Genomic DNA, 14751 nt, shown 5'->3' with positions numbered 1-14751 from the left:
TCTGACTTTAGGTAATGCTTGCTTTTTATGCCTGAAGGCCTGTGCTGTATAGTCATTTAAATTCTCTTTACTTGCTTATTTATTTTTGTGGTGCCATGGATCACACATGCGCATGCTAGGCAAGTACTCTAGTACTGAGCTACATTCCCAACCCCGCGGGACTTTCTGATTGGCTAAGGCAGAGATTGGCTGTGGGTTCCTGAAGACCAAGGAGCTGGTCACAGCATGACTAGTCACCCAGCACTCTCCCCCCACCCCTCCGCCCCTGTGTTTCCCCCCCTCCTTTTTTTTTTTTAAAGATTTATTTATTTATTATGTATACAGTGTTCTGTTTGCATGTATCCCTGCAGGCCAGAAAAGGGAGCCAGCTTTCCTTACAGATGTTTGTGAGCCACCATGTGGGTGCTGGGAATTGAACTCAGGACCTCTGGAAGAACAGCCAGTGTTCTTAACCTCTGAGCCATCTCTCCAGCCCAGCTTTCTCCATTTTGTTCAGATATTTTCAGCTCTTTCCTGCTACTTTCTTTTAAGACCCTGGAAAATCTGTTCCCGAAAGTCTTAGGCCTTACCTTCCCTGGGCCGTGTATGCACACAGAGTACACAGCAGAGCCCAGACTTTCGCCCCTCCTTCCTCGCTCTGTGCCACCACTGACTTTGTCTTTTTGGATAGAAGGCTTTGTCAATAACTCTATATTGGGCCCCAGCTTCCCTTCAGGGCCACTTCTAAGTCTAAATTCTCCGTGACATTTTCCCGAGTCGTCTTGGTCAGAGTCCCCAAAGCACTGAGCCACACCCTGCCTTAAATTCAAGTTATCTGTATATTTTCTCATGTCTTCTAGCACATTCTAAGCTTCGTGAGGGAGCGAGAGTGATCTCCTATGTATATCACCTAACACAAGGCATCCATCTTAGTACCTGCCTGGACCAACCCAACAAACCCTACCCTAAGAAGAACAGGCCTGGAGCCTGGGACTCTGGCTTTATGTCAGTTCCCACCCCCCCCCCCACCCCCCCCCCCCAGTTCATTTGCTGTTTCGCAAAAATCTCAGATAATCAATTCATAGAATAAGGCACTGGGAGGAGATGAAGAAGTCACTGGAAACATATTTATAAGAACTATACAATAATGGTGTCTTCATCTCGAGTGTATTGCCAAGATCAGTGGCTAAGTGGATTTTGAGCTCCCACTAAGTTTCCAAGATAAATCCGTGAGTTTCTTATGGTGAGAAATGTTCTCCTGTGGAGGTCACTGCTTAAGACATTAACACATGACATCATTCAGAGAGACAGGCAAGTAGCCTAGGACTTTTCTAAGCCTGAACTGGCAGTGTAGCCCTGTGGTACAGCACTTGCCTAGCATACGTGAGGCCCTGGGTTCCATCCCCAGCATCATAAGAAAGTAAAAAGAGAAAGTTGTTGTGAGCTCTTCTTTCCACTTCATCCACAATGTGGATAGAGCCCTGGACTCAACTCACTCATGAGATTTATCTTGTTTATGCTCAATGCTGTGTCTTAACAGCACAAGGCTTCTTCACTATAAGGAAGCTTATGTGGTAGAACTTTATCATCCACAAAAGATATGTTGTAGGGCTGACCCCCCAGTACCTCCAAATGTGACCCTATACGGAAACAGAGTCTTTGAAGACATGACCAAGTTAAAGTGAGTAAGTAGTGTAGGTTCTAATCAATGACTGCTGTGCTTTAAACACGAGACACTAATCATGGAGACAGATAGGCACAGAGGGAAGGCCATATGAAGACATTGCCAATGTGACAGTGCCGGGGTGGTCCATCCACCAAAGATTGCCAATGGACACCAGAAGCTCGGAGAAAGGCATGGAACAGACTCTCTTCACAACCCTCATAAGGAAATCAACCTACTATCACCGCCATTTTGGACCTCTAACCTCCAGAACTGTAGGATAATCAGATGCCACTGTCTGAGCATTGGTTGCTAGAGCAGCGGGCAGTAAACCTATACAGGCGGTGTTTAGTTACACTCTGAAATAACACTCTGCCACCACAGAGAGAACCATTTATCCTTGAGGTCAGCAGCTTCAAACCTTCTATGGGACTAGGTTGGGCTTAAATGTCCAACTAATAGACACTTTTGGGGGTGTGGGTGAGACTGGATGGCATTTTAACAGATGTCTATGAATGACTACCCCTAACGTACTTGAATGAAACCACACCACTGCTGAGGATAGGTCAGCTCCGCCCCCCCCCCCCAGGGACACTCTTTAAAAATGAGTGCACTTGACATCCCCAAGAACTGCCTTGGCAGTATTCACTGACAGTGACCCGGGGTTTTTTCTCTCACAGTTCTACACATGGACGTCGTGGGCACACAAAACTCTTCTGCATGCATACCTGTTGCTTCATTCAAAGATGGCTCGAGGCGGATTGTTTCTAAAAAATGCTCTAAAATTTTTTCAGGTGTTCCTGACATCACAGTATACCTGGGCAAGAAATAAAAAGGGCAATCATTAGTCTTGCATGCGTGAGCATTCACTGGGAAGATACAAATTGCTGATGTATAGTTTTGAAAACTGAGATTCCCGGAAATCATCTGGACTGCTTGTGACTAGTATGTTCTCTGTGGTGGGGGAGACCATGCACGCTGCCCAAGCACACAAGAAGGCACTAGAAAAACAGTCAATAGAAGCAGTTACTGAAAATGTTCTTTTCCCCGCCATGTGGAACTAAAGGAGTGTCTAAGGGAGCAACTCCCACAACTGAAGCTGAGGAACGCAGGCCTTATTCCAAGGGAGAATGAAAGTCGTATATAATCCCTGGGGCAGGGCAGGGCAGAGCAGGGGGGAGCAGGGGAGAGCTGCTGAGCAAAAGGATGGTGGACTGGGTTATCCAGACCTGGGTCACTCATAGGAAATGTCACTATCACACACTATCCTTGCCGATTTCTGGAATGTTCTGTCTTTTCCAACTGCACGCTGCTATGTGCTTTGGAAATCAGCTAATTAAAATAAAACAAAACTCCTAAGTGCCAGCCAGCAAACAAACCCTGAGAGCATCATGAATGGGAAGTAAATCAGAAATAGAAAACTATAGGTAACTTATGCAATGCCAAATTTGAATTATTTTAGGGGGCTGCATTAATCATTACTTCCAGGGATTCAGGGTGCTCTCCAACCCACAAGAGAAGGTACACTTTTGCAATTCAATGTTAGTTAAAGTTAGAGTCAAGACAGTGGCGAATAGCCAATGAGAGCTGTAGGTAGGCAGAGTGCACGAAGATGATGTGGCTGCCCCTCAGCCAGAACGCAGACTGGGACTTCCTGCTTGGCAAAATGACAGGAAAGGAAGCCAACAATGCCAAGAACATTCTCTCGTGTTCGGAAAGCAGCACAGAATGGAGCTCAGAGGGCGCCCAGCTTCCGTCACCTCCTCACCAGTGTGCTTTTCTTGCCTGAGACTGTGGAGGAGGTGTGGAGAGATGGCAAGAGCCTCTGCAACATGAGGAGGGTCTGACCACCCGCCTGAGGGACGGAAGAGATGCGGCAGCATAGGACCCCACATAGACGAAAACAGAGAGAGGGAAACAGCCCTGGAAACCGAACCCGGGGCCTTGTGGGTGCCAGGCGAGCGCTTTGCTACTGAGCTGGAGTATATGAATATCTGATTCACTAGATGAGCTCCCAGAGGAGGAGCATGTGGCCACATTAACCAGGAAATGGGCCCAGGGTGGTGGTGATGGAGAGAGCTTTCTACACCTGCCTGGAGTTCACTAGGTCCCAACAACTAGGTGGGGGCTGAAATAGGTAACCTAGTTGACTCCTGTTAGTTAACACTGCCTCTGCAGGTAGGGAAACTGTTTGGCAAGCCTCAGAGAATGCGATTGTGCGTGCCTGTTTGTTCGTTTTTTGTTTTGTTTGCCTATACAGAAAGATGCTCGGGGTGGAGAGAGGCCAGGCCCGGCTGCCAGGAGCTCATTCTGAGCAGGAAATTCTCCCTGTCATCAAGAATCTTCCTCTTGAAGGGGGCTTTTCTGTTCTGTTTGGAAAGCAATTTGTATTTAAACAAGAGTATCAACGCATTCTTTAACTGAGCAGTGAGTGTCTAGGGAGCGAGATCCCAGACAATGTGGACCTTTGTCCGAACTTCAATTCCGAAGCGGCTTGTGTTTACATTACGGTTTTCCTTGTTTGGACTTCCCTTAGGCAGAGTGTTCTGCCTGCTCACATAGACTAATGACCCGCTAGCAAGCCACACAGGCTGTGACCTCAATAGAGAGCAAGTGTCTTCTTTAGGCTCTGCCTGCCTGGCCAGTCACACCCCTCAGGATCTTTCTTTGGTACCTGACTCCCTCTAGTGGTAATAGCTTTGTGGATTCCTTACCTAGCCTCTGGCTCCACAGAACCCAGGAGTTTGGGCAGGAGACTGAAGAAAAAAAGAGGGCATGGAAACTTCTAGATGGTCCCAGTTTTGCCTAAAACATCAGGTTCTGGCGTTCCTTCACACCAGAAATAGGCAGGTGCCTACTGCTTGAGTCCTCATCACGTGCGGTCATTAGTGCTTGAGACCACCACATGGCGCCACACTCGTCAGTTTCCGGCAAGGAAAAGCTACCCCTGTTCTAGTCAAAAGCACACCCGGTTGGCTACCTTGTATCAGCCAGCGGGTTGTCCTAAACTTGTGAGAGAAAAATATTTTCCTAACATCAAGTCTGCATTTAGAACAACCAAAGCAAGGACCAGGGGAGGAGGAAGGGAAAAGCCGATCTTCCTGTGACCAAGTTGGGAGTCTTGCAGTCTAGGGGAAAAGGCAGGGCCTCCCCCGGAACAGGACAGTCGTTTTCAAGTTCCTGTCTACTAAAGTCTCACAACCCAGTGCCCAAGACATCCCCAGAGGGGAGGTCACAGTGAACCCGTCCTCACAGCTACCAGCTTGATATTAGCATTGATGCCACACCTGGTGTTCAGTGGCTTGGGCCGAGTCAGGCAGTTTTGAAAGCTTACTGTGTATACATCAACTAAGCTGGATTTCTCAGGGGGAAAAAGTAAATCAGAAAAATAGCATTGTGGCCACCAACCTGACGACGTTCTCTGAGTTCAAAAGGAACAATTTCTGCAGACAGATACTCTTGATCATATATTTATCTGCAGACATGGTTGTTGGCGTGTTCTCAAAGTTGATGAGAACATCAGCCATAAATTTTACTTACAGGGACTGTCTTTTTTAGCTCTGGTCAGTCTTGGAATGTGACCCCTTGAGAGACCAGCTTTCTATTCTTTAGGAAACTGGCTGTGTGGTGCATTGTTTTGTACTCAGTGAGTTACACTTCATAAATAGCTCCCTACAAACATGCATGGGTGCATTATCTTTGAGTGAGTTACACTTCATAAATAGCTCCCTACAAACATGCACGGGTGCATTATCTTTGAATTATATAAGAAATTTGGACTGGATGACAGGACACAAGTAGAAAATTGATATGATACTAAAATAAATGTAAGACACATGGTGTCTTTTTCTATATCACCTTTTGTTCGACTTTTCATTCCACTGAATTTATAAATTAGAAGGCACCCTGAATAGAAGACTTGTAATAAACACAGGCTTTTGATTTCTCCCTCATGTACAGAAGAGGTAAAGGGGGGTCTCAGGTCTCATCTCCTGATCAAAAGTTCCAAAGTTAAGGAGAATTTTCCAGATAGAAAAATTTTCCTGAGACATAAGACAGAATTAAAGAATGCAGTCATCTGCAAAATCATCTGATTATAAATAAAAATTTTGGAAGTAGCAGAAACACCCACACACACACACACACACACACAAATTGTTATTGTCATCCTCAGTAGGCTGCAAAGAAAACTGTCAAAAAAATGGGAAATAACAGAGATAATAGAGCTGGGGGCACAGCTCAGTGGAGAGTACTAATCTGGCACTTTTGAGGCCATGGGTTCAATCCCTGGTAGAAAAAGAACAGATAAAAGCAAAGATAATTAATAAATAATAAAGAGATCTGGAAGGTAAGTTTGGAGTTTTGTAAGTGAAGGAACAGATTTTTACACAATTCTTTGTAATGCCACGCCCTTTAATTGTTTGCAGCCTTTCCCATGGAGTGTTGAAGATCCAGGGTTTACCTACAGTCATCACTTCTTATCTGCAGAGTTTGGTACCAGCATGCACATTGATACCAAAACACACAGCTGTTCAAGCGCCTCATACAAAACAGCACAGGATACATCTACCCACAGACTTTGATTTGCTCTAGGTTACTGAGAGTACCACATGTTTACTCAAAGTCGATGTGATATAAATAGTTGCTACTCTGTATTGTATAAGGAATAACCATAGGGGAAAACATGTGGACACCTTCAGATGTATCCCCCACTCTCCGAGTATTTTGGGACCCACGGAGCCAGGGGCCCTACTATTCTGTTTTGCTACTGTAAGCTAGAAAGTGAGAGGAGCAGAAAGCTGGTCAAGTTGAACTTCCCTTTAAGGGAACAGATCTTAACCTGTGGGTCATGATCCCTTTGCACGGGGGTCACATATCAGACATGGGACATACCAGATATTTACATTATGATTCACAACAGTAGCACAATTACAGTTACAAAGTGGCAGTGAAAACAATGTTATGGTTGGGTCGCCACAACATGAGGAACTGTATTCAAGGGTCGCAGCATTAGGAAGGTTGAGACCCACTGCTTTAAGGAGTCCCATGGGAGTTCTGAGTCCTTGAGAGAACCACTTGCCCATGAGAGCTGAAATGCCTCCATCCCTTAAAAAGGGGTTGTTGTAAGGATTAGATCAAATTTGCAAAACATCTTGTGCTTATCTAATAATATGTTTCTCCCTGTCTTCTTCTCAAATGTGTTGACTTATCTAGATGAAAACATCTGAGTCATAGGCTTTTAGTCGAAACAATAGGAACTCATCAGTTTGGGTGAGTGCTCTGATAAAGGAAACCCCACTTGCTTCGGCAACAAAGGGAAGTACTCCTTCAACATATTATTTGGTGATGTTTCTTTAGCAAACAAACACTCATTCGCTTTTCTTTTACACAGATTGAAAATTAATCCTCACTTAAAAATCCAGAAGCCCTGATTTCCTAGAGCCTCGCTTCGAAGTCTCTTGTCTCATCACTCAAATGTTGGTACATTTCACACAACAGTCTTAGGTAGGAAGTCACAGCAAAAGCCAGAACTGAACCCAGCTGCCCTGGAAATGACTTAAATGAGTTAAACAAGTAACCTAAGGAACGGGAATCGAAGTTCCCACTTGATGCTGGCAAGAATAAGTACCCAGGAAGCCAATGGGGTAGCACACGCTTTCTATTCAGAATCAGAGTTTTGGCCATGTTTCTTAGTCACTCTAATATCAAGGTGAAAATGCCATATGAGAAACCTCCCTAGGACATTCAAATACTGTAGCTTCTCATCGCTGGGGCCTGTGCCCTGAGCTGCCTGGCACGCGTCCTTGCATTGTTCATGCAGGGTCTTCTTTTGGAAGCTATTATGGCTGCACTGTGCGGAGGGAGGGGCTTCGGAGAAGGACAATATTCTCTCTGGCACTACTCTACACAGCACCAAGCGCAATGCAGTGCCAGAAATGGATACATTATATGCCACAAGATGTGTGATTAGTCAATAGAGAGAAAAAAAAAGTCATGCACACTGCCATCTTCCACAAAAAAAAAAAAAAAAAGAGAGAGAGAGAGAGAGTACATACTATTGTAGAAATGATACCATGTGAAAAGGTTAATCATAGTCTGGCGATTACAGTGTCGGATGCAAACATACTTTTGTTGAGGCTGTGAGTTTCCTTGATTGGAAGCTCTGCTCCCCGCTGGGACCTTCTCCAGCACCAAGACATCTTGGTCATGTTCTTTAAGTCTGACTGTATTCGCCTCAACGTCCTGCAAACACAAATTATACCGCATACAGATGCCGCTGTTCACTCAGACAATGACAGAAATTTCCAGTGCTTCAGAAACTCATTTGGTGCTTGTGATGTTAATTGTCGCGTCTACAAATTAAGCCATTTTCAAAGTCAAGGGCTGGAATGGTCAGAGGGAGGACCAGATGAGGTTTGAAGCATATGAATTGAAAATTCTGCTTTTACCATAGTCTTAGAAAAGCTCTGGAGGAGCCTGGTGTGGTGGTGGTACTCTGAGGACTCTCTGGGGGAGGGCATGGGGCAGGCAAAGAATGAACCAGAGGTGTTTGTCCTTCCCGAGAATATGCGGTAAACAGCATGGAGCTTCCGCGATGTCTTTGTCTGTGACCCTTAGGAGTGACGGCTCTGTCTAACTCAACAACTGTTTTGTTTTGATTTTGACACTTGCGGGATGCATGTGCATCCATGTTTCTTTGTGTGCCCTCTACTTGTACAAGTGCGCTTGCAGAAGCCAGAGGGCTACCCCTCAGCTGCGCCCCACTTAGTTTTTGAGACAGAGTCTCTCACGGAACCTGGAGCTCTCTGATCCAACTAGGCTGGCTGGCCAGCGGGTCCCAGGGGTCCACCTGTCCCCTTCCCAGCACAGGGGTGACAGATGGCACACCGCTGTGCTTGGCGTTTCAGGTGAGTTCTGGGGATCTGACCGCAAGCTCTCCTGTCTGCACGGCAAGTACTTTCCTGACTGAATCATCTCCCGAAGCCCATGCAACAGTTCTTTAAAAACCAAACCAGAATGGGATCCAAGCCCTCTACAGTTGTTCTGAGCGGCTTTATAAATGACGTCAGTGGTAAAAACTGTTCAAATATGACTCAAATGATTTTTTTTTTTTTTTTTTTTTTTTTTTGTGTGTGGAATGTAAGCCATGAGTGTAAGCTTCAGAATGAGTCAAGTTCACCTAAACCTTAATATACTCTAAAATATCTACTCTGAAAATTCCACTACTTTTTCTTAATATTTTGTCTCCATTTTAAATGAGACTAGATAACAATAAAAATCAAATTCCTATGATACCTTCCCCTATATTATTCAGTGGTATAAATTTTATTATTGCTCTTTTCATTATCATCATTATTATTATTGACAGGGTCTCATATATCCCAGGCCAGCCTCAAACTCTATGTAGCTGAGGCTGGCCTTGATCTTGTGATCCTACAGGCAGGCTTCCACCTCTAAGGGCTGAGCTGACAGCTGTGTACTACCATGCCTGGCTCATACAGTACCGGGTACTGAACCCAGTGCTTCAGACCTGCTAGGGGGGTACTCTACCTACTGAGCCACACTTCTAACCCTCTCAATGGTATGAACTTTAACTTTCTTTGCTCTGTGACCAAGTGTGTCACCAGTGTCGTGAGCAGAGAGGGCTCAGGTGTGTGGAAGGATAGGGACAGAGGAAGCTTGTCTGGGGCCAGGAACCATTCTTTTTAGCATCCTACACTCTTACAGATACCTTAGAGAGCTGTATGGGGCTCTTCATCAGAACTCAACTAGATGTAATTCCGCTGCCCCAGCTCTACCACCCAAATCATTCACCTGTTGGCCAAAATCTGCAACAGCTCTAGTTTAAAACAATTTGAGATAAAGCCCTTGTTTGTTTGTTTTGTTTTTCTAGACAGGGCTTCTCTGTGTCACCCTGGCAGTCCTGGAACTCATTCTGTAGACCAGGCTGGCCTCGAACTCACAGAGATCCACCTGCCTCTGCCTCCCGAGTGCTGGGGTTCAAGGTGTGCGCCACCACCGGCTGGCAAATGAATATACTTTGTTGGATTACTATACTAGGCATTGATTTCCATTGACAAGCACTCAGTAAATCAAGAGTCTGACGGTAGGAGAACGGTTCAGACTTGGGAAGAGACAGAACGTGGACCATAGAAAAGACACAGGGCAGAGGGAAGCCACCACTCTGTGGACAGCAGGGTAGAAGAGGGCATAGAAAAGGATGCACACGGAACCAGCAAGAAACTTCTTAGACTTTGGTATTTTGCTAAGGTGACTGCTATCATTGTCCATTCATATGGTCCACTATAGGCATGTACAGAAGTATTTGGTCCAGCAAAATATTTGGTGTCTGCAGCTGGTCTCCAGAATGTACACCAGCACACGGAACATGCCTGTTTCACAACAAAGGCCCTTTGTTCAAGCATCTCTTTGCCACAGTCCTGTGGGATGAACAATCTTCCCAAATCCTTTCTTATTCAAGAAGGGGAAAAATAGGATATCCTTCCGCCAAAGTTTGTTCTCTCAACTTACCCTCAAAATCCGGTTGAAATCTTCCTTGTCGACTCTTAAGAAGTGACAATTATCTTCTCGAAGAACAATGGAGGCAGCTCGTGGGGCATCATTCACGAGAGCTAACTTGCCAAAGTCATCTCCCTCATGCAGGGTGCAGACCACACCCTGGGGAGAACAGGACATTCAGATAAAGTGGATCAAACACCCTCCTTCCTCCCCCCTACCCCCCAAAACACTGTGTATATAAATGGGCTGCATCTAGTATTATCTAATTAAATTAAAATGGCTCAAGTTTTCTTTCACAGAGTAAATATGGTCAATGAATGACTGAGCGCAATAACTGAGAAAATTGATGATCAAAGATGAAATTATGTCTTTTCTACGTATGGTCACGATGCCAGGGTAAATTAAATTGCAGCAGCATTTGTTACTACTTCGAGGCACACTAGCAAACGCAGTACAATCAAGTTTCAAAAAGAAGAAGATATATATAGATATATACCTTGCCGTAAATGACTACATTCACTGATCCTTTTAGAATAATGTACCAGGAGGTACCTTCTTCCCCCTGGTTAAACACTAGACAAAAAAGACAGAGAGACTTATGACAGGAACAGAAGCACATCAATACAAATTACAGCTTATCAAATCATCACTTCTAAGTCCCCAGAATTAGGCATACAGAAAATTAAAAAAAAAAATTACCGACAAATCCTAACTAATTCAGGTGGAATATTATTGTCTTTCTATGGAACATAAAAGGACAAGAGACTGTACTATTTGCTCTGCCCTGAAAGACAGGTTTTCACTGGATATCAATTTACCCAGCAATCCATTTCTTGATGGAATGCATGTTTCCCCCATAATTTATAAAGCATTGTGCTATAGAAAATGGGTTTTAAAAGTGGCCTGACTGGTAATATGAAGTTTGCAAACATGTAAATCGGTGCCGTAGCACGTTGATAAATATATACCTATGCATGTGTTTTTAATTGGTTAGAATGATAACCAATATATCCAGGGTAGGAATCACCCTTGGGAGGATGAGAGAAGAAGAGCAGGCCGAAGGGAGGGACATGAGGCAAGCAGCTGGAGTGCACAGTTTCATTGTTTGGAAAATATTTAAACTGGAGTAGAAACAGGAGTGTTTGATTAAAAAAAAAATAAAATAAAATATTTTAGTAGTCTATTTTTCATCCAAAACACTTAAATGCTTTACAATACAGTGAAAACAGCTAGTGAGTTTGAATGAAAAGAATTAAAAGACAAGCAAAAATAAGTTAAATGGAAAAAGAATTAAAGAGACAAAAATTAAAAAGCAGGAAGGTGCCTCTGAAAAGGCAAAGGAAACGAGACTCTTGCTGGAGGAGGGCACAGGGCTGGAAAGAGTGCCCTAATGACCGAAAATGAGACATTTTGAGATACAATTGTTAAAACTCGAACAATTTGGATTCTGGAATTCATATTTCCCATTTGTTTTTAACTATTATGACGTAGCTAACAAAGAGCAACGTTTTCCTGGAAGTTTGTCTAATTGATGTCGATTGACCAAGTGTTCTGTGTGTCACCAGGCTTAGGAAGCATCCATGTACAGCTAGCCATCATTTTCTCTTTGGCCCGGAACCCCTGAGAATCTTTGACATGTGATTCATCTTCTGATTCTGCCACAGATTAGACAAGGGGGCATTTCCTGGCCTTAACCCCAACTGCTGAAGCAAGATTTTGTATGACTAGTGGGAAATGCGGGCTTTGGTAATACTGCTTGCATCTATTAATATCAGAATTTCTTGCTTCCAGGTATGATCACAGATTAGAAGGACAGTTTGAATTCTAGAGAGATGCACCATGTGATTAATACTGTGTCAGTATCAGAGGCAAAGAAATCCTCCTGGGCTTGGAGCCCATGGTGCAAAGTGAAGAAGAACATGAAACACAAAACTTTTAACTATCACTGTAACAGGAAATTTCATAAGCCAATTTAGTTCTTTTCAAAAAAAAAAAAAAGTGAATTTAAACTTGCTGTGACTGGGTCTTAAGTAGTATCCCAGGCTGGCTTCAAACTTGCTATACAGCCAGGGATGACCTTGAACTTCAAACCCTGCTACTTCCATCTCCCAAGTGCTGGGATTACAGGCGTGAGCCACCCTCCCAATTCCATCCCCTTATCCCCTGGGCTTATGCAGTGCTGGGGATAGGAACCTAGGGACTATTTCACACATGCTAGGCAAGAGCTCTGCTAACTGAGCTGTCTCCCAGCCCCAAATTAGTTCTTCCAAATCCAAGTCACCCGAGAAGCCCTGTCAAAAGAGCAAAGACTTCATCCCACCCATTTTAGACACCATGTTGGACCAGTGGGGTAGAGAGCCAGCAGGACTCAGATGGGCAAGTGCTAACATGCGGGGCTGGAAAACCACCAGACTTCAGATTAACAGACACAGGCTGGAACAGTCACAGATCCAGGAAAATGCAAGTGTCAGGTGACATCCTTCCAGGTTGGGGCCACCAGGGAGAGTATGGCATTGACCTTGAACAGCAGAAGGTGTGGCCAGGCCCAGGGCTTCGTTAGTGTTCTCACTTACACACAGTTCCTCCTTTGGCATGAGACTCAAAAATGAGAACACCCGCTAACTCCCGTTTCACCTAGAAGGAAAAGAAAGAATGTGGGCAGGTGAGGGAAGGAGAAGAGACTTGTGTTTTGCGTGGGTTCCCCGTTAGCTGTGGTCCCCAGGCTCACCTCAAAGCTGTCTCTCTCACCTTGTCTATACAAATTCCTGTCATCCAGAACTACTTTCACTAGACTTGCTGCTGGGATCTCAACGTCTATACTAAAACAGCAGAGAAGCTCAGAACACATTCCCACCAGGCAGCCCCTTGGTGACATTTATTTATTTTGTGGGGTGACGGCATGCCATGGCGAACATGTGGAGGTCAGGAAACAACTCATGAGAACTTGTTCTCTCCTTCCACCACGTGGGTTACTGGAATAGAGTTCAGGTCCTCAGGCTTGTACCAACACCCACGCTGAGTCGTATCTTAGGTTTGGATACCACTTTTTGTTGTTGTTCTGTGATTTTTTTTTAAAGTTTATTTTTCTTTGTGTGGACAGCGTTTGCTTGAATGTATGCATATATGCCCATGCACCGCAGCTTGATTAAGAGACACTTACTGTGGTAGAAAGATGGGATAAGGCTTTGATATGTAGGAGTTCATCATAGATAATTTCTAGGTCATCCACAGTCCTCTGGCCAGGCCTATAAAGAAAGACAATAAGGAAATGTGTTGTTATGTAAGCTTCAGATAAGGAAATGGAGCCAGCGGTCAGTAACATGTTCAGTGGTTTATTCTACATGGAAAGATATTGACTGAGGGAAGACCTTGTGTCAGAATGAATGTGGTCACTAGTGGGAAGGATATGGGAGGAGTCGAGTGGACACAGGCTCCCATCCCTTCCAATCTCAGTGGAAAGAGCACCTCTACACAGTCATTGGTTAACTCACCTGGCACTTTGTACATTACTTTTTTTTTTTTTTTTGGTTTTTTGAGACAGGGTTTCTCTGTGTAGCTTTGCGCCTTTCCTGGAACTTGCTTTGGAGACCAGGCTGGCCTCGAACTCACAGAGATCCGCCTGGCTCTGCCTCCCAAGTGCTGGGATTAAAGGCATGCACCACCACCACCGCTTGGCTTACCCAGTACTTTGTAGATAATTGTAAAACATTGCCTCTTATTACATCCTTAGTCAGTAATGATAAAACTTGCCTCTTTAACACGAGGGGCACTTGGTTGATCAACTTGACAATGGATTCACAAATCCTGAACTGCACTGTGGTATCTTAGCCTAACAAAAGGGTAGCATTCCTGATCTCACTGTTCTAAGACTATATGTGATGCTGCTCCCAGAAGGCTCAAATATGGAATGATTTTTTTACCCAACCCTAAGGAGGTGTGTCCATGGGGTGAGAACAAGACAAACCATGGTGTCTGGGATTTCTAAGAGAGGGAAAGGGAAGTACTTCCATATACCTGAAACTCTGCTCCATGGACTTGTGTTACTCCTTGTGTAACTCCATGATTTGTGTTACTGTTTTTGTTTGTTTTGTTTTAATTCCAACGCTTAGTGCTATATAAGTTAGTAATATACCTATGATATCTGGAGTAAGGAGGAGTCATTTTTAACATAAGAAGACTGAATGAATTCCTTTTGTGTCTAAAATTACTTTGGAGCCACTAATGGCATTCAATAATGTTAATGATAAGATAAGCTCAGTCAGTAATTTGGGGTTTTTATTGTTCGCTGCAGTATACCTAAGTCTGACTAACATGTTCTTGAAAGTTATAGCTGGGTTGTTAATCCTGAGAAGGCTAGGGAGTTAGGAGAGAAATGGTGTGCACTGACACTCACCATCTGTGGGGTTGAATGAGAACGGCCCCCGCAGGCTCATATATCTGAATGCCTGGTCTCCAGCTGGTGGAACTGTTTGGGAAGGATTAGGAGGTGTGGTCTTGTTGAGAGAGGTGTGTCACTGGGGGGTGGGTTTGAGGTTTTAAAAGCCCATGCCATTCCCAGTTAGCTTTCTCTGCTTTGTGGACTTGTCTCA

The 14751-nt window shown here is 44.4% G+C and overlaps 1 protein-coding gene across 7 annotated transcripts in view; it reads right to left on the bottom strand.

Annotated features, from left to right (window-relative positions):
- Rapgef4 (Rap guanine nucleotide exchange factor 4) overlaps positions 1–14751 on the bottom strand; it is a 284557-nt gene that overhangs the window by 50475 nt on the left and 219331 nt on the right. For all 7 annotated transcript variants that reach the window (XM_028885722.2, XM_028885723.2, XM_028885724.2 and 4 more), the window contains 6 exons: positions 13323–13407; positions 12736–12796; positions 10659–10735; positions 10175–10321; positions 7770–7885; positions 2371–2459 (listed from right to left, as the gene is read on the bottom strand). In XM_028885722.2, the coding sequence (XP_028741555.1) occupies positions 2371–2459; positions 7770–7885; positions 10175–10321; positions 10659–10735; positions 12736–12796; positions 13323–13407 (575 nt within the window). The remainder of the gene's footprint in view (positions 1–2370; positions 2460–7769; positions 7886–10174; positions 10322–10658; positions 10736–12735; positions 12797–13322; positions 13408–14751) is intronic.

Source organism: Peromyscus leucopus, chromosome 4 (genome assembly GCF_004664715.2).
Source record: "Peromyscus leucopus breed LL Stock chromosome 4, UCI_PerLeu_2.1, whole genome shotgun sequence".
Taxonomy (NCBI): domain Eukaryota; kingdom Metazoa; phylum Chordata; class Mammalia; order Rodentia; family Cricetidae; genus Peromyscus; species Peromyscus leucopus.
Note: the sequence above shows the minus strand (reverse complement) of the source record. Positions and strands in the feature narration are given on the sequence as shown.